The 19,752-nt window shown below is 47.3% G+C and overlaps 1 protein-coding gene across 3 annotated transcripts in view; it reads left to right on the top strand.

Moving 5' to 3' along the window:
• LOC146801783 (E3 ubiquitin-protein ligase TTC3-like) overlaps positions 1–19,752 on the top strand; it is a 1,211,260-nt gene that overhangs the window by 173,120 nt on the left and 1,018,388 nt on the right. For all 3 annotated transcript variants that reach the window (XM_085621275.1, XM_085621274.1, XM_085621273.1), the window contains exons 9-10: positions 3,973–4,067; positions 19,049–19,111. In XM_085621275.1, the coding sequence (XP_085477401.1) occupies positions 3,973–4,067; positions 19,049–19,111 (158 nt within the window). The remainder of the gene's footprint in view (positions 1–3,972; positions 4,068–19,048; positions 19,112–19,752) is intronic.

The following is a 19,752-nucleotide window of genomic DNA, read 5'->3' as shown; positions in this document are numbered from 1 at the left end:
ATCGATAGCTTTTTCTTTAGCTATGATCCAGTCTAAGGTAGAACCTTTGGAGTGGGTAGGTAGATGACATTCTTGGACCAGCGAATGATCTTCAAGGAAGGCTTTGAGAAGAGTGATCTGATTGTCAGTATGATCCTCCCAATGAAGATTGAAGTCTCCTGAGAAAATATCATTGGACTGCAGATAAGAGTTTGCTGTGATGATATCTATCATCTGGTCTATGAACCTGTTTTTTTTGCCCAGGGGGTGGTAGAGTGCGTGGAGTTTACAGCTTTGGTTATCAGAGGATCTTAAGGACATGCCCAGATATTCACATGATTCTAATGGATCAGATTGTATTTTTGTGATGGTATAGTCAGATCTATGTATACAGGCAATGCCTCCTCCCGTTTTGTCTCGCCTGTCCTGTCTCATAATACAGTAGTTCAGTGGGACTAGTAGATCTAGGCATGGGGAAGAAAAGTCAGAAAGCCATATTTCTGTTAATATAGTTACATCGATTTCTTGGCTTAGTATGAGGTTGGCTATGTCTGCAGCATGTTTTTTTGCTGACCGACAATTGAGTAGTATGCATCGAATATGTTTCTGTGGTTTGATCGTTGACGAGTCATGCTTGTCGGTAATTAATACCACATTTCTTAGGTTGCTAAAATGTAGCCTTCTATTGTTAGGCTTGGCAGTTCTGCAAGCATTCGATGAACGTAGAGTGCACAGCAAATGGTGTTGCCTATCTCAGACACCCTTCTTCCACTTTCTGTGGAGCCCTCCAATGTTTTTCCTTCTGAGGAACACTGTTTGTGGTGATGGGGAAGAGTCAGGGTTTCTACACCTCATATCTGATGCTGCTCAGCCTCCCAGCAATTACACAAGATGGGGGGGTTTCCTTTTACGTGACCCAATCATGCATGATATTTCTACCATGCCACTCCATTCTTGTACTGAGGAAGAGAACATCATCACAACATTCTTGTCCTCAACAGAATTAACATCTTCCTCAGTGATTTTGTCTGCCTGCAAAGGTGTAGGTTTTAGCCCTGAGCTGGCTCTGCACAAACGTGCAAAATGCCCTTTCTTCAAACATTTGAAGCAAATTTGTTTAACAGCAAAGCAAAATTTAGCATTTCCCAAATATGACTTGCTGCCTCAGAGGAAACATAAAGTTTAATTTATTTCTCCCCTTATTTTAGATGGAATGACTTCAGAATTGCCCAAGGCATTACCATTTGCTCCTTTCAATTGTTGTTTTGTATTCTGTTACGAGTTAAGTAGTTTCACTTCACTAGACCTAGCACATTCATTTATTTCTTTAATACAAACATGAGACTTTTCAAAGCTCCTAGCTAGATTTAATGCGGTTTTTAATTCCGGGTCCTCAGTGTATAAATGTTTCTCTTGAACTTTCTTCTTTTTATTTTTTATTAACTAATCCCGGATGATTTTGTCTCTAAATTCCCAATAGTTGCATGTTGGATCACGTGTTCTAATAGCTGCAAAAAATATAGTAAATTGACTCTCCAGGGATTTGAGAACATTGAAAAAACTTAAAACGTTCCAATACTGTATTTTTCCTGGGATTGACTATTTTATCCAACGTTTTGATGATGGATGCATAATCCTAAACGATAATTGCTGAATCACCATCTTCTCAACCCCCAATGTGAACTCTAACTACTTCTAAAGGTAGATTCTTCAATATGCTTCTTCCTTCAGAACCCAGATTGTATGTTAAAAGCGTTTTTTCTTTTTTGACGTGAAAGTATCCCCATCAATTGCTTCCAAATATGCCTCAAACATTTACTTCCGCTGTTGTCAATTTAATGGAGGAGTGCCAGAAACTTGAAGAAATGGTGGAGGTGCCAATATACTTCCTATAAGATGACTGTACATGGGTGAGTTGCTGCTTCACAGAAAATAAGATAAAACTTGGAAAAAATTGACATAACTTTAATAACCACTTTTGTATAGAACACTGTGTGTGGAACTGGCAAAACCTTTTGTCTTCTCTGGTTTATACAGGTGTGCATGTCACCGATAATTTGTGCAAGCTTCTCTAATACATATGTTGTTCTTTCATTTTAAGTAATGTGCCAGTCAGGAAAGTTGATATAGGCTTTCCACTATGCATGATGGCAATTTTTTCCAAATGATTTGGTACCCAACTCAAAATGGCCACCATTAGGTTTTCTTATGGCTAATGGGATTGTAGTAATGTCCCAAACAGCCAAAATGGCCACTATGTTGCAGAATTAACTTGTGGGTTTCTACGATGGGTAGAGTGCACTTCAAGGCGGTTTCTCAACCAGCTAAAAAGCCCACTGAAGATGCGCTCGCATGCTCATGTTTCTACACCAGTTGGGGCTTGATGCTGGAGCACATCGGGAAGATCGGCCGCACGGCCCTCACTTACTTCGCCAAAAATGTCTCAAAACGTTGGGAATACATTTGGTGCAAAGAATGGCACAGACATCGAGCTCATATTCTGGCATGAATGTGGCAGATTGCGGAACCACAGAAGCAGCTGCCACCAGTACCCTGAATTCTGCACTCCAAACCAGCACCATGGTGACACTGAAACGCCGCACTCCACGCCAACACCATGAAGACATTGAGGCACAGCAGGGGGTCACGCTGAAGGTAACAACTCGTCGCCACTGAAAAGAAGCTACAGGATCCAACAGGTGAGAGTAACTTTTATTTTCTGTCAACTGCCACCAGAACCCTCAAATAGAACCCACACAGTGTTCCACAAAGGGAACTCCCTCAGTAATCCAATTCCCTCCATTCTGTGAGCATGCTCCCAACCCCAGCTCATATCCTATCAGTCCTGCAGGACTGCCTTGTGTGAAATTGGTCCGCAGACCCACCTCCGGGGAGGTCTTGCTTGGGTATCTATTCTAAGGTAAGGAATCTGCGGCTTGAAGTCTATCAGATGATCAAGTTATTTACCTTTGGTAATGTCTGATCTGGTAGAGACTCTATCTAGATGCAGATTCCTTACCGACCCACCCATCCTCCCCGTCCTGCGAACAATTTCTAGGGACAGGGTTTTCCCCTTTCAGGTCACTAGTATTCCACACCAGTGGTCAGTGTGCTTTGTAACTCCGCACTTCTGGGGTGGAAAGATGCGAAAAGTAACTGACATCAGCGCTCTCGGGTAGAGCCTATCTAGACACCGCGTATGTCAATTCCTTTAAGGACGATGCTACACAGAGCCAAATTACTTCCCCTACGAATTTGCAGGGCTACTGCTCAAGAAAAATTTCTGAATCTAGTCTGAGGCCTGGGAATGATTCTAAGTTAAGGAATCTGCAGCTAGTTGGTCTCTCTACCAGATAAGGCGTTACCGAAGGTAAGTAACTTGTTTATTTGGCACGTTATGAGTATCCCAATCAGGTCCTCAGTCCCATGTTCTCAGAAATGCTTTCGTTTTCATGACATTAATAATTTGTTGCTATCTGGCTGCTACATCAAGATGCCCATTAACGAGTTACTCGTAAGAACAAGTTTTCCCATCATGGGTTCCAAGATGTGTGACAGCAGGGGCAATCCCCTCATGATGCGAACAGGTGTTACTGCAATGTCCTGGAGAGTTGTAAGTGATTTTCTGTAGTTCTCCTCTGTAGCACCTTAAATTTGTTAAGATCCTGAGATAGGGTCAGTGACTAAGAGGATCAGGGTAGTTTTTAAATTACGTTTATAGGTTGCTCCTTGAGGGAAGAGCAAATTACATTGTTCTAATATTATTGCAGCACTATTTTGAAATCTCAAACACTATTGTATCATAAGAGAGGCATTTTTTCTTTGGCACTGTAACCACACTCTGCTAAGAAGAGTGATTGCTTTTCGGCCACTGTGCTTAAACATTCTTACTTTATTTTACACTGAAACCAATTTCTTGTTATAATTGTGTTAACGTTTTTTCACATTCATTTTTGAACTGGCATATCTAATGCACCTTTTGTACTCTTGCAGAAAAGTGAATTTTTAAAGACAAAGGGAAATAAAGAATTCACCAACCAGCGCTTTGAATCTGCTATTTATTGGTATACCAAAGCTATAAACAATCAGTAAGTACTATGAATTTAGTCAGTTTATGATCTAATAAGTAATTTATTTTTGTAGCCAGTCTGTTTAAAATTTGCATCTTTCCACAATCATGTCTATGAAAGGGAGATCTAGACTATTTTAAAAAGCGTGAATTGAATAACAAGTGCTCAACCACAGAAAAAGTCCTGGCACAATATTTAGTATTGCTTGCTCGTCATTGCATTTGTAGGGCAGTCCAGAATCTCTTCAGGGACAGACACTTTTACACAATATTGAGATGAACAAGACATCATTCATGTAGCCAGACCTGTTACTGATCCATTGTCAATTAGCTAGCCTTAACATCTTAACTCATTTTGTGGTAGTCTCCCAGACATTCTGGTTCCAATAATGGATCACCAGCAGCTGTAGGATGTCTTCTGAACTTCTTTTTAAAGGACCTTGTTTCACCGCGGTTTGTCTATTAACATTCAGCTGTGGTGTAGAAGCCTTTCCATCTAGGCAATGTAGAGGAAATTCCTGTTAATCTTCCTCACTGAATTGGTCACAGTGGCACCTGAGCCCAAGAAAGCAGCATTACATTGCTTATGAACTGAATGTGAGACCATCTTGGACAGGTACAGCAGTTATAAAACATAGGAAGCACCATTTCATGTTGGCTGTCAGGTGCTGCTATCTTTGCCAGTGCTTATTTTAGCACTAGCATTGTCAAAGCTGATACCAGTGCGACGCGGCTAGCTCTTAGACAAGCATTAGTAAAGCCAACTAGGCACAGCAAGACCAATTGGCTTTGACAGTGTTTGTTGGTCACAGAAAGGGGGACAGGTTGTGGACTAACATCTCATTTGCTGCTTTTATTTGTATTTAGTTGTTTTGTATAAAAAGCTGGATTATTCTAACTAATTGATCAGAGCGGTGTTGCACAAATGCTTACTTTTATAGGACGCTCATTAAACGCTCACTAAACGTACCTACGAGCCGTGAGGGGAACGGCATAGACCAGTCCTGCACTTTTTGCCCACGCCGTGAGGGGAACGGCCAGCGCGATTCCAGGCCATCGGGCCAAGCCGTGAGGGAAACGGCCGCAAACAACTACAAATCCCAGCAGGCCCTGCGTGGCGCTTTGAGAACGCGTCAGAACCAGCGCCGGGGGGGCTTTAAAGATGGTGTAGCCCTCCCGCAGCGCAGGACGCTCATTAAACGCTTACTAAACGTACCTACGAGCCGTGAGGGGAACGGCATAGACCAGTCCTGCACTTTTCACCCACGCCGTGAGGGAAACGGCCAGCGCGATTCCAGGCCATCGGGCCAAGCCCTGAGGGAAACGGCCGCGAACAACTACAAATCCCAGCAGGCCCTGCGTGGCGCTTTGAGAACGCGTCAGAACCAGCGCCGGGGCGCTTTAAAGATGGTGTAGCGTAGCCCTCCCGCAGCACGGGACGCTCATTAAATGCTCACTAAACGTACCTACGAGCCGTGAGGGGAACGGCATAGACCAGTCCTGCACTTTTCGCCCACGCCGTGAGGGGAACAGCCAGCGCGATTCCAGGCCATCGGGCCAAGCCGTGAGGGAAACGGCCGCGAACAACTACAAATCCCAGCAGGCCCTGCGTGGCGCTTTGAGAACGCGTCAGAACCAGCGCCGGAGGGGCTTTAAAGATGGTGTAGCCCTCCCACAGCGCGGGACGCTCATTAAACGCTCACTAAACGTACCTACGAGCCGTGAGGGGAACGGCATAGACCAGTCCTGCACTTTTCGCCCACGCCGTCAGGGGAACGGCCAGCGCGATTCCAGGCCATCGGGCCAAGCCGTGAGGGAAACGGCCGCGAACAACTACAAATCCCAGCAGGCCCTGCGTGGCGCTTTGAGAACGCGTCAGAACCAGCGCCGGGGGGCTTTAAAGAATGTGTAGCCCTCCCGCAGTGCGGGACGCGCGCGGGCGAAGACCGGGCAAAGGGCAGGCCGTCTGTGGCCGTCCGGGGCTGGTCGAGGCTGGGCTGGGCCACCCCCCTTGGCTGGACATTACTCGTGTGAACGGTGTGGAGTTAAGAACCAACTGTAAACAGCATACACCTGAAAAGGACGTCTAAGTGACTGTGGGTATGGATATGTGACACTTGTTTCGGGACTAGTTTATGATTTGATTGGTTGTGTTTTTAGTGTCACCCTTTACGTATCAGTTATTGTTGCAAATATATTGCTGGTGTAGTTATTAGAAATGGGAAAAAATGCCCCTGAACAATCCCGTCCTAATACCAGGCAGAACAAATCTACAAATAACCCTCTCCCGAGTTTAACCGCCATAGATAAGATGTTACAGAAGACTATTGGGGCAGTTGCCACAGCGATAGAAAATACAGAAAGACGCCTTTCGCTCCCCATTGGCTCGGCCCCACCTTTATTACTCGTTAATACATCTACAGTCATGGCTAATTCCTTTGATTCAATGCTAATGACCTCATATGCCGGACTTCCAGGGGCAGATAAAAATCCTGAGATACCCACTATCCACCACATCCTGCCCTCGGATCTTTCCCCCTTGGCAAGCAGGCTTTCAACTACACCTATATTGCAGGCGCCAGATTTAAGCACAGAACTCCCTCTTATTAATGATCCAACGGACTTTGAGGGTAATGATATTCAATCATTAACTAATATTGTATGTTCGGACAGGATAAATATTGAAAGCTCGTTTGTAAGAACTAGAGGGCAAAAAGCCAAGAGCAAACAAAAACATATCATTAAAGAGCAGCCTGTACATAAACATAGGGGCAAAGGCAGCCGAACACATCATAAAACGGCACTGAATTCGTTGGGCCGAAAGGGGGAACAATGTGAAGGTCAGTCAAGTGTTGTAGATGTTCAGCTTAATGGAAAGAAGATTGAGGTTGGTGAAGAGGGTTTTTGGGAAAGAATGGAGACGCTGTTATCAACACTGTTAGGTCCAATTTGTGAGAAAATTAATGGTATTGAAGCTAGGGTAGGTCTCATTGAACAACACATTACACAAATCCCCTACCTAACTAAAACTACCCATGCCTCAACACTCGTTCTCCCATCTGTATCCATTCCAAATGAGGTTGTGCCTGAATCTGTCCCAATAGCTCCAAATAACTTACCCGATATTATTAGTAATAACATTAGTAGCCATAATGATGGTGGAAGACGCGAACAAAGGGATAAAGCATTGATGGAAAATGGCGTAACTTTATTGGGAGGCAATGGGAAACAAGTGGACCAAAAGACAGACCAGATAAAGGGCTTACGTCTTCCAGAAGATTTTAAAGGTAACACCATACCACCAGTAATAAATTTACCACCAGAATGTGGAGCATATGTTACAGTCCTTTGTAATATCCCCAGATTACGGGAAGGGCAATTTGAAACTAATGAAACCCTTAAAAACAAAACCCTCCATTGGCTAACCAAAAATTGTGGCTTTCCAATATTAGGCGCAGAACAGATTATACTTACACAAAGAGTGGGTTGGATAGGTCCCACAACGAAGACATTTGACGGGGACCGCATTATAGTTAATTTTAGGTCACCAGTTTGGGCACATAAAACTTTGCTTAGTGCTCCTCCACCTTCTTGTTGGGATTTCAATACAACTTTATTGCCACTTGCCTATTTTTATAGACACTCGTTGGTAAATAATTTAGTCACTGATCATATGACCTACCATCCTAGTAACAACTGGTTGCCCACAATACCGGTAACCCGCCCAGTGCGATCCCCTTTACCACTATATAATAGATTTCAGTGTTTGACTCAAATGGAGGACAATGATTGACACACAAACATAGTGGGGACCATCGACTTGGGGAGGATGGTAAGTTGTAATTTACCAAGAAGGAGAAGCGAAATAAGTAATACCCAATCTTTATATATGGATCCCATTATGATGGGTAAGACAATTGTTATTAATGAGACTGGTAACTTAACTACTATCACATCTGCAGAGTCTTCAATGAGTGTGGACGTGCCCACAAACCCTAATAATCCCAAAGGAGCACAAATACAAGAAGGGTATACACTGACAACATGGAATATCGCAGGTCTTGGGAAAAAATTAGGTACGCATTTTTGGCAGGATTTTATCACTTCTGGTAGTGATATAATGTGTTTACAAGAAACGTGGAGCACAGATTATGTCACAGTCGAAGGCTATACATCCTATTGCCTAAATGCTACACCCTCTCCAATAGGTAGAGCAAAGGGTGGATTAGTGATGCTTATATCCACTAAACTGATTGGATGCAAAATTGTAACTTATTCATTTATTGGTAATCATAGTCAAGTTTTGCGACTATCGTTCCCAAAGGGCAAGGATTTGGTATTAATTAATCACTATAATAACAACTTCCATAAAGATAGGGGAGCTCCGTTAGATCCATTGGAAAAAGAGATAGATAGGGTATTGAAAATTTCCAATAAACTCGCGGTCATTTTGTGGGTAGGCGATTTTAACATCCGAGCGTGCCCCCGCTACATATACTAACTCATGCGGTTTTATGAAGGCCTACACTATTGCAGTGGGGACTAAGGATGATATGCTACATTTTCCACATTGTGAATATGGTATGACCCTTAATACACTAATGGCAAAATTTGATCTTGAGCTGTTAGATTGCACCAGGAGAAAGGGCCATATCAAATGTCCAACATTTACTGGGAGGAACGGGAATAGTAATATAGACCATATCCTAATTTCGAAGAATAGTCTATATATGAACCTTTGGATATCTGAACAGGTGGTCAGTGACCACAATAGTATCTCCATAGTATTGCTGGATTGGGGCAACAGATTGACTAATACTGCTAATACAATCTCAGATATCCTCCCTGTTAGGCCGAATGGCATGAGAATTAAGTGGGATGGCGTGGACCCACATAAGATACAAATGGATGTGGTCAGTATATGTAGAGACAGTATTAATTACTGTCTTAGCGAAGAGGTTACCCCCAAAATGTTACACATTGAATTCTCTAATAAAAATAATGCAATTAGGAGCATTTTAACTAGAAATACTAAAGGTCCGAAGCAAGATGGAAAGAAGTGGTTTGATTCTGAGTGTACCCAGTTATTACATAAATTGAAATTGGCACTAAGGATTAAGCCCCGTAACCAAATGCTCGTCCATAAGTTGCGAACTGACTATAAACAAGCTGTGTTGGCGCACAAAAAGGTGATGAGATCAGATGCATGGGACAAATTAAGTATGGCAAGTGAAACTAATAACACCAAACTTTTCTGGGAAACTGTAAATAGCCCTTTTTTAAAAGATAATCATATCCCTGAACTGACGTCTTATGTTAATTGTACGGAATGGATTGAACACTTTTCTAACATTTTTAACCCGGATAAGGTACTTTTAAATTTTTCTTCATTTAATAATTTTACGTGGCCTACATTAGCATTGTCAATTAGTGTTGAAGAGGTGCGGGTAGGGATAGAAAACAGCAAAGGGGGTAAAGCACCAGGACCGGATGGTGTCCCGATTGATTTATACAAGGATGTAATGGACCTTTGGGCACCAATCCTTACAAGGATTTTTAATATTGCTGCTATGGGGAATTTCCCAACATCATGGGCCCAATCATTAATCGTTCCATTACATAAAAAGGGCTCGCGCTCTGAAGCATGTAACTATCGCCCAATATCACTACTGGACTCTTCAATAAAAGTGATGAGTAGGGTGCTTTTAAAAAGACTGGAAATATGGGCCACAGATTCAAAAATATTAACTCCAGTTCAGTATGGTTTTAGGAAGGGCCTAGGGACCATTGAACAATGTTTAAATCTGGACCTACTTATTAACAAATACACAGTAGTGAAAGGGGGGGAATTTGTTTTTATGCTTCGCAGATTTGAGCAGTGCGTTTGATTTAGTGGACCATTCCCTTCTTTGGTCAGTACTGCTCGCATCGGGGGCACCAAAGGAGATTGTGTTCTTTTTAGCAAGGGTATACGAGAAACTTTCCTGCAGCGTACGATACGGGCCTACTGGTGAGCGAACCCCGTTCTTTGCTGTACGAAGAGGTATTAGGCAAGGGTGTGTATTGGCACCTCTTATTCTCCCTTTTTATTAATCAAATAGCTATGGTTTTAAATAACATCCCGGCAGACGCACCAAAAATAGATAACACTGTTGTGTCTGTATTGCTATATGCGGATGATGCTGTTTTAATTTCATGTACCTCTTTAGGTCTCCAACGCCTTATTGATGCATTCACTGATTTTATTAATGGCAGGAAATTGTTAATTAATAAACTGAAGACATATACCATGATCTGTGGTAAGAAAATGAAGCCATTTTGGTCTTTTTTTCTAGAAGGCTCAAAGATTCAAGCTGTTAAGACTTTTTGTTATTTAGGCATTAGTTTCGATGATAATGGTAAATGGACTAATGAGCAAGAAAACATTAGATATAAAGTGACTAGAAATACTAATGGCATTTTTCGTTTTGTTACGAAAATAGGGGACCACAGAATAAAAGATATGGTAACTATATATAATGCAAGATGTGTTTCTTCAGCCTTGTATGGAGCTGGATTGTGGGGTTACTGCTCTACAGCCCAACTCCCAAAAAATTAAAATAGTTTCCTTAAACGGATGCTGTGTGTTCCGGCCTCAGCATCAACTGACCTAATACATCAAGAAACTGGTCTTAAATATGTATCAGATTTGGCTGCTTTACGTCCTTTATTATTATGGTGTTCAATCTGGCATAAAAAGGAAACTGAGGGGCGTGGCTTAGGCAAGATGGCCGATGGGACGTGATCCAAGTCGGCTCCAGCTTCAACCCCGGACTTACCCCGGCTGCGGAGCGGTTCCTGGCTCCCTGGGCGGGACGAACGCCCTTCTGATGTGTGGCTGAGCGGAGGGGCACCGGTGGACCAGGGCGAATGCCGATCGGCGGCGAACTGGAGGCGCCTGAGACCCGCGACTGCGGCGGGGCTGCGACGGACAAAATGGCGGCGCCAGCCGACGGCCCGGAGCTTCGCGCCAGGCGCGACTGACGCACTGCTGTGCCCGACGAGCAGCGAGGGAGGCGGCTGATCCCTGGGGGCCTCTGTGGATCCGGGAGCCTGGAGGGGCCGTGAACGGGCCGGACGCGGTCCAGACGGGAGTCCTCCCGAGGCGGCAGAAGTTGAGGAGGCGGGGCCCCGAGAACGCGAGGACCCGGCCGCTGGGGCCTCCTGGTGCAGGACGAGGTGCTGGAGCAGCTGAGGCACGGTGAGGAGCGGGACTGTGCGATTCCGGGCGGCCCCCTGAGAGAGAGTGCGCCGGCCTGGACGGAGGGAGCGGAGTGATTGCTGCTGGGGCACCGTGGGGGTCTCTTCGGTCATGCGGTGCTGCTTGGTGGGGCCCTGACGGCGGGGGCGCCCGGGAGGCCTACGGCTGTGACCTCCCCGTGGGGGGCAGTGGACAGAGCCTGTCTGGAGCATACGAGTGCCGGACGAAGGTGCCTGAGGTGGGCCGTCCCAGCGAGCGTGGAGCCTGGCGAGTCCCGACGGTGGCCTTGGAGTGGGGGGCCAGGAAAGACAACAGAGCGCTATCGGGGCAGTCCGAGGCCCCGGGGGCAATTCGGGGGCCCCCTGCTCGGGCGAGTCGGTGGTCGAGCTGGTGGGGGGCGACCCTATGCCGGCTAAGAAGGGTCAGGCTAAACGCAACGCCTCCGTGACCGCCTTCTTCGGGCCGGCGGACAGGGGGCCGCCTGGGGCACTGATGGTGCCTGCGGACACAATGGCACTGACCAAAGAGGATCTCCTGGCCACGCTGAGAGATTTCAAGGTGGAGCTGCGGGAGGAGATTGGCCGGGATACCCAACGCTCGGTTAATCAGTTGCGGACAGACCTGCGGGACCAGCTGTCCGGCCTCCGACAAGACGTTGACGCAGTGGGCACACGAGTGGTGGAGTTGGAGGCCCGACATGAGAGCCTAGACGGCAGGTATGCGGATCACTCGCGGTGGATACAGGCCCTCCAGGATCAACTGGCGCAAACCCAACTCAAGACGGAGGACCTGGAGAACCGCGCCCGTCGTGATAACATACGCGTCCGCCACTTGGAGGAACGAGCGGAGGGCCCGGACTTGGAGGCCTTCCTGGAGGGCCTCTTCGCGGAGGTGGTGAAGCCGCAGACCCTCAAGATCAAGCTTGACTGGGCACACAGGGTGGGCTTCTTGGCACCGGGAGACAAGCGCAGGCCGAGAGACATACTTGCTAAATTTCACTCCTACAAAGTCAAGGAGGCTGTGCTGGCGGCGGCCCGGAGGTCCTCAGAGGTGTCGTTTCAGGGGTTTACATGCGCGCTCTACCAAGACCTATCACCGGCGACGTTGGCGAGGCGCCATGCCTTCCGGCCACTGACGACCAAATTGAGAGCGGAGCACATCAGGTATCGTTGGACTTTCCCCTTCGGCTTATCATTTGAATACCAGAATAAGCAACGAACTGTGACAGACTTGGCGGCCGGCAGGGCCTTGCTGGGTCTTGCCGGTCCAGAAGATGAGCAGGTTGAGGGGGGGGCAGCACCGGCTGGAGGCACCGGGACACTGGTCGGAGAGTGGGCCACGGTGGGATGCGCCCCTCCCCGTTGACTATGCAGGCGACGCCGCTTGGAGAATGCTTTACCCAATGGACGGAGTCCTATGTTCTGGTTACGAATTCTGAAGGCCACGACTAGTGGCGGCCCCAGCGGGGCGGAGGGCCGATGCCCAAGAAGGAGGGTCGCTGGGTGCGGGCCTGCGAGAGGGGGCCTGGTGAGGGGCCCAGGAACTACCGTTGAGGACGTTTTCCTCATTACTTACTATGCATAGTGTTATTGTTGCGGCCGGGGTGGGGGGGGTGTAGCGGGTTGCCGTGCCCCACGGGTACTTACCACGTGAATGTTGGGAAGTAATGTGGTATTTGGGCTTTTGTTTATCTCTTTCTCATTTTTTCCTTTTTTCTTTCTCTCCTATTCTTTTCTTGACCCTGGGGACGGGAGGTTGGGCTTCGGGCGGGGGTGCTGAGAGTGGCAGGCAATCCATTACATGATGGCGGTAACCCTAGGCTCCTGGAATGTACAAGGGCTCAATTCCCCCCAGAAGCGACAGAGGGTGCTGAAGTACATATCTGACCGGCACTTAGATGTAGTGGCATTGCAAGAGATGCATCTCCGTAGGGGGGACGAACAGAGACTGCAACATAGGTCGTACCCACTCATGTATAGCTCGTCAACTACCGCTAAACACAGAGGTGTGGTGTTACTGTTTCATAGCGGGGTAAAGTTCCAGCCATTAGAGGTCTGCGCAGACAAGGCGGGGAGGTGGGTGATGGTAAAAGGGGTCCAGCGGGGGCAGACATGCACCTTTATATCACTCTACGCACCCAACACGGGCCAGGCGGGGTGTCTGTCCACTTTTTGCTCGCGGCTGGTCAGTTTGCGGAGGGCACGGTGGTTCTGATGGGGGATTTTAACTTGGTGTGGCGAGCGGAGCTGGATAGTTCGCACTCACAGAGAGCGGAGTCGGGGGCCTTTTCGGCGGCTGCGAAACAACGCTTCTCGGAGCTAGGCTTATGCGACGCATGGCGCACCTTGCATCCCTCCACGAAGGATTATACCCACTTTTCACATGTCCACCAGACATATACGCCCGGTTGGACTATATCTTCATCAATCGCTTTCTGTCGGGGTCACTACGAGATGCGCAGATCCTGCCGCTCTCCATCTCCGACCACAGTATGGTTACGATGACGCTTCACTGGCCGGGCCCTCGGGAGCGTCAGCGGAAATGGTATTTCCCCGCTTCCCTTACCAGGGATATAGTCCTACGCGCATCGCTACGGGAGGCTATAGATGACTATTTTGCCCTCAACAGCGCGGGGGAAACCTCGGAGCAGACGCGATGGGACGCCTTCAAGGCGGTACTCAGGGGCAAGTGCATCGCACTCAACTCCGCGCTTAACCGGCAGCGCGCAGCGGAGCGAGAACGCCTGGAGGAAGAGTTAGTGGCAGCGGAACAGGCCCATAAGGCTAAGCCCTCTTGCCTTACTTTGCGACCCCTTACGGCGCTGAGGGGCAAACTCAAGTCAATCTACGCTAACAGGGCCGAACTTACCCTCCTGCGGCTACGTCACACCTCATACAGCCAGGGGAACAGGGTGGGGAGACATCTGGCCAGGCAGCTCCGAGTTAAGCGGGACAGGGAATATATCGAGGGGGCGCGAGATGCCGCGGACGTGGTTGCTCACTCGGATGCGGGCAAGGCGGACTGCTTCCGCTCCTTCTATAGTGAGCTCTACTCGGTGGACTCCCTGGACGGCCCAGCACAGGACGATTATCTGCGGGAGCTACCACTCCCTCAAGTTACCGCGGCTGCCAATGCGGACCTCTGCGCTCCCATCTCCCTAGAGGAGGTTACCAGGGCCATAATGGCGCTTAAACTGAATAAAGCTCCTGGGCCCGATGGCCTTACAGCCCTTTTCTATCGTACCTTCGCACCGGACCTAGCCCCACGCCTGCAATCGCTGTTTAACGCTATCGTCGCTCAGGGGGTTGTCTCCACGTCCATGGCGGAAGCAGTTATTACGGTCATCCCCAAGCCGGGGAAACCCAAGGATCACTGTTCTTCTTACCGCCCGATCGCATTGTTGAACCTAGACGCTAAGCTATATTCCTCGATTTTGGCGGCTCGGCTCAGCCCGCTCATGGCAGCCCTGATCCACCCCGACCAATCTGGTTTCATTCCAGGGAGGCAAACGCACGACAATACACGGCGCATAGTGCATCTTATTGAAAAAGCTTCTAAACGTCACCTGCCGGCCGTCCTTGTCGGGCTGGATGCCAAGAAGGCGTTCGACCGGGTGGATTGGGGCTTTCTATTTTCCACCATGCGGCGGATGGGCTTTGCAGACGCCTTTATCGCAATGGTTCGGGCCAATTATCGACTCCCTACGTAGCGAGTCCAGGTCAATGGGACCGGTTCGGCCCCGTTCGCCCTCTCGAGGGGCACCAGACAGGGGTGCCCTCTGTCCCCCCTCTTGTTTGCCCTGAGCATTGAGCCTCTGGCGATGGCCGTTCGACTTAATCCGCAGATCGCGGGTATTCCGTTCGCAGGGGAGGACCATAACATCTCCCTCTTCGCGGAAGACGTGCTTCTGTCCCTCACTGACCCCTTCGTGTCGCTACCGACGCTCCATACCGAACTGCAGCGCTATGAGCGGGTGGCGGGGTTCAAGATTAACCAGGACAAGTCATACATCCTTAATCTTACGCTTCGAGACGAGGAGTTATCGCGCCTTCGGCGGTGCACACCGTACCGCTGGGCGGCTACCTCGCTCCAATACTTGGGAGTTCAACTTACCCCCTCAGTCGATGACCTATATAAGGCCAATTTCCCCCCACTCCTTGCACAAATCAAGGCCGAATTAGCGCGCTGGAAGCCCCTGTTTATTTCCTGGATGGGGCGAATTCACTCGCTTAAAATGACGATATTGCCGAAGTTGCTCCATTTGTTCCAGGCCCTCCCCATTGAGGTCCCTCGTTCCTTTTTCTCGACTATGCGCTCCCTCTGCTCCCGCTACATCTGGCAAGGGGGCAGAGCACGGCTGGCATTCTCCTTGTTGCGGAGGCCTCGCTCTGCGGGCGGGGCAGGCCTCCCCGACTTCTACCTCTACTATAAGGCGGCTCAATTGCGCGTTTTGATAGAATGGTCGAAGAGGGAATCGGATAAACATTGGCTGCATATGGACAGGTCGGTGGCGGGTCGGACGATTTGGGATCTGGCATGGCGCCCGAAACGGGATAGACCGGGAAACGCGTACATCAGCACACCCACTAGGACAGCGTTGCGGGTGTGGGACACCCTGGCCTCGGACGAGCGGTGGACCTCTTTCCCTTCCCCTCACACTCCTATTCATGGGCTGGCGGCTTTTCCCCCGGCGCTTCTCAGAGGGCCATTCGCTGCGTGGGAGGAGGGGGGGTGCTTAATGGTTGGACATCTTTTTAAGGGGACCCGGTTGAAGACCTTTTCTGAATGTAGGGCTGACTTCAGCCTCCCGCACACCGAACACTATCGCTATCTCCAGCTTAAGCATTGGCTTCAGTCACGGGAGCTTCAGGCAGCGATCCACCGGCCCCAGACACCCTTTGAAAAATTTGTGCGCACTACCACGGCCATGAGGGGGGCAATCTCCTTTCTTTACGGCCACCTTGTGGCCACTGTAGTTTCCCCGTCACCGCGATATAAGGCTAAATGGGAGGCGATGCTGCTGCGACCACTCGAGGAACGGGAGTGGGAGGCGTTATGGTCGGTTATTTCTAAGCACAACCACTCGATAGAATTACGGGAGGCGCACACGAAGGTAATGGTAGATTGGTATCTGTACCCAGATAAACTGCGGCGTATCTTTCCAGGCACCTCTGATCGCTGTTGGAGGGGTTGCCGGTTGCTGGGGGACTTTGAGCACATTTGGTGGACGTGTCCTACGATCCGGCCCTTCTGGGAAGAGATCTTGGCGCACATTAAATCTATGTTGGGTTACCCGATCCCCACCTCCATGGCGTCGGCGTTGTTGGGCCTTCAAGATCCTTCCCTGCGCTACCAAACCAGAGCGGATAAGGCCGTGATGTGGCTGTGCTTGGGGGCGGCGAAGGTGGCCATTGCGGCCAACTGGAAGAAACAGACGGCGCCCACGGCCTCGATGTGGCATGCCCGCCTCTGGAGACTCTTGAGCTTAGAGAGAATGTCGGATATCTTCAGGGACGACTATGCCACGTTTGAGCTCAAATGGGGTCCGTTGGTGACGTTTCTTTCTAGAGGCCTGCCGGCGGCGGTTTGTCCACCTCAGCTTAGGGGCCTGCGGCTGTTCCAATTGTAGTTGGCCGCGGTGGTTTTAGGTGACACCCCCTGCCTGTGTGCCCCGTGGTGCCGGGGGTTCCTGGGTGGGCCCCTGATGGGTCTGCACGTGGGACGGACGTCTCTCCTCCCTTGACATAGCGGCGGACCTTCGGGTCCGGCGACTGTAGTCCCCCCCCCCCCGGTCTCCATCTTTCTCCCTTTTCTTTCTCTCTCTCCCTTTTTTTTTTATTTTCTCTCCTTGTTCTCGGCTTTCTGGTTCTTTCCAGACTTTGGGTTGGGGTGGGGGAGGAGGGAGGGGGGTGAGGGGAATTGGGGATGTGGGTAAATTGCAAATGCAGCCTTATGCCAGGGTGCCAGCGGGACTGTTTGGCGCAGCCTTTTGTAGTGCCGGACCGGCACGGGACTGTTAGTGCTTGATGGACGCTCGTTGAAGGTCTCTGGGGCACGTTGCCCGGGCTTGCTTCCCCTTCTTATCTTGACTTTTCTGTAACCCTCCTATAGCGACTGCTACGATGGGGGAGGCTTGCCCTTTTGTGGGTTTGACTACGGGCGGGTGCATTGTGGTTGTATTCCCTCTCGTTGGTTGGGCCATGCAGCTACGACACTTTTGCCATGGCATGGTTTGTATGTCATTCTTTCACTTGTGGCTAATAAAAACAATTTTGACAAAAAAAAAAGGAAACTGAGTTTACACAGTCCATAATTAGAGACTGTCTTAAGTTAGATTACTGCTCCCGCATTCCATGGTTGAATTATATTATCCATTGATATAACATATTATTCGATTTTACTATTTCTAAGGAGTCAGATTACGCAATACCGTTCTCCAAAAAAGAAATAAAAGATTTGTTTCTGTCCTATAAGGGGGAAGAAAGAAATAAACTGCTTAGGATTCAAAAGACCTCTGTATTTTATAGGCAATTAAATCTTAGAAGTGGACTCCAGATGTATTTGGTGGACGCGTGCAGACGCTCGCACCGATTTGTACTAGTACGTTTAAGGTTGGGCATCGCCCACCATCTTGTATCCTTCCCCACAATTGGGGAAGGTTCTAACTTAAAGTGCCCTTGTGACAATGTTTCTAAACAGAGCTGCTGTCATTTTCTGTTATTTTGCAAGTTTTATGTATTTCTAAGGAAATTTTACTTGAAGCCTATCCTTTTAAAATATAATATTCGTTTAACAGTGGATGCTATGAAATTACTATGTTCTCTCCAGAGCTCAGATGTTTTTCATGTTGCACATTTTATATTGGAAAGTAGAGCTGCTAGGAAATCTATAATAATATGAATTAATGTGAAAATTGTGTTTTGTTATGGCCAAATTTGCACCCATGCACAAGTCACCTTATTATAGCGAGGTAGAGTCCTCTACTTTGCTATGGTCAAATTTGCACTCATGCACAAGTCACTTTATTACAGCGAGGCAGAGTCCCCTACTTTGCTGAAAATCAACGTCTAGTGAGCACTTTAATATATGTAGTATCGACATATGTCTGATTTTACTTCTAAATTGATGTAATAAATGTCTATTTATTGATGTATTTATGTAGAATAGTGTATCACCATTCTTTACAAAATATTATGGCCGGTTCAGGAATAATTATTTTATAAACTGTTTAAGGTTATGTGGAATAATATTTTATTGTATTTATTTTTTTTGTTTGTTTTTTTGTTTAGCTTATATGGTTGTATTCACACAAACCGAATAAAAGCTTTTTGAACTGAACTGAACTGACTAATAGATAGTTGCATGTTAAGAAAGAAGGAAAACAAGTTCAGAATTTGTATTGAAAAGGGGAGATGATTATAAAAACTCCATAAAAACCACTTGATAATCAAGCCTCCATAAGTGAGACTTTCCTCATTTTTATTTCCTGTAAATGTGATCAATTATCGGGCTTCATCAGTTATATGCTTCATTTTTGTTTTATGGCACACGGGTTCTCATCTTTATAAATTTGACATGAAACCTATTTTAAACTTATGCGGATGTAATCTTTGCTTCATTTATTGTAAGTGAAAACAAATACAATAAAGAATGAAAATTTACAAAGGTAAATGCTTTGAAGGCTGGTGATGTGTTTTTTCAGGATGCATGTGTCATGATGAGTGACATACAAAGCTAAAGTTTTTTTACATTTTTTTTAGCCCAAAAAATCATCTTCTGTATGGCAACCGAGCCCTTTGCTATCTACGCCTTTCTCAGTACACGTATGTATACTCTTTGAAATAAAATAAATAATTGACATAGAAACAGTACCATTTTCTACAGGAGCTGAATGATGTGTGCTGACTCAATCTGTCAACTGCAATATTTCTAGGTTTAGTAGCACTGTAATTTGCTATGCGTCATTTAGGTGATATTTGCTTGACTAGGATAAAGTTCATAACATTAGGCAAATGTTAATCTTTTTTTGTCTTACAAGATTGATTCATATGTATATAACGTGCTCCATAAATGTTTAACCTAATTGTTACCTTTCCCAGCTCTCTTGGCACATTTATATGCATTCTCAAACATTTCTGTGCTCCTCTGTTAACCAATGTGAATTCCCAACTAAAGTTATGTTCTGTAAGCATTAATACATGTGTTAGCGTCCAGGCATTCCCTTCCTACTCCAAGAAGAATACAATCATAAAAGTGAACAACATTTCGAAAAAAGATAAAACTCAGTCATCCAATGAAGCCCATTCTATATCACAGTTGGTGACCATGGCTCATGATGTACCTACCACATTGCTGCAACCACTGCATTAAATAGAAGGTACTTACTTAAAATACCAGCAGACATCCTAAAACTAGGCGGTATCAGAACTAAAGTCTTTGAAACAATTGGCTTTATGAATGATGG

The sequence above is a fragment of the Triturus cristatus genome, chromosome 8, assembly GCF_964204655.1.
Source record: "Triturus cristatus chromosome 8, aTriCri1.1, whole genome shotgun sequence".
Classification (NCBI taxonomy): domain Eukaryota; kingdom Metazoa; phylum Chordata; class Amphibia; order Caudata; family Salamandridae; genus Triturus; species Triturus cristatus.
This window is presented reverse-complemented; position numbering and strand designations above follow the sequence as displayed.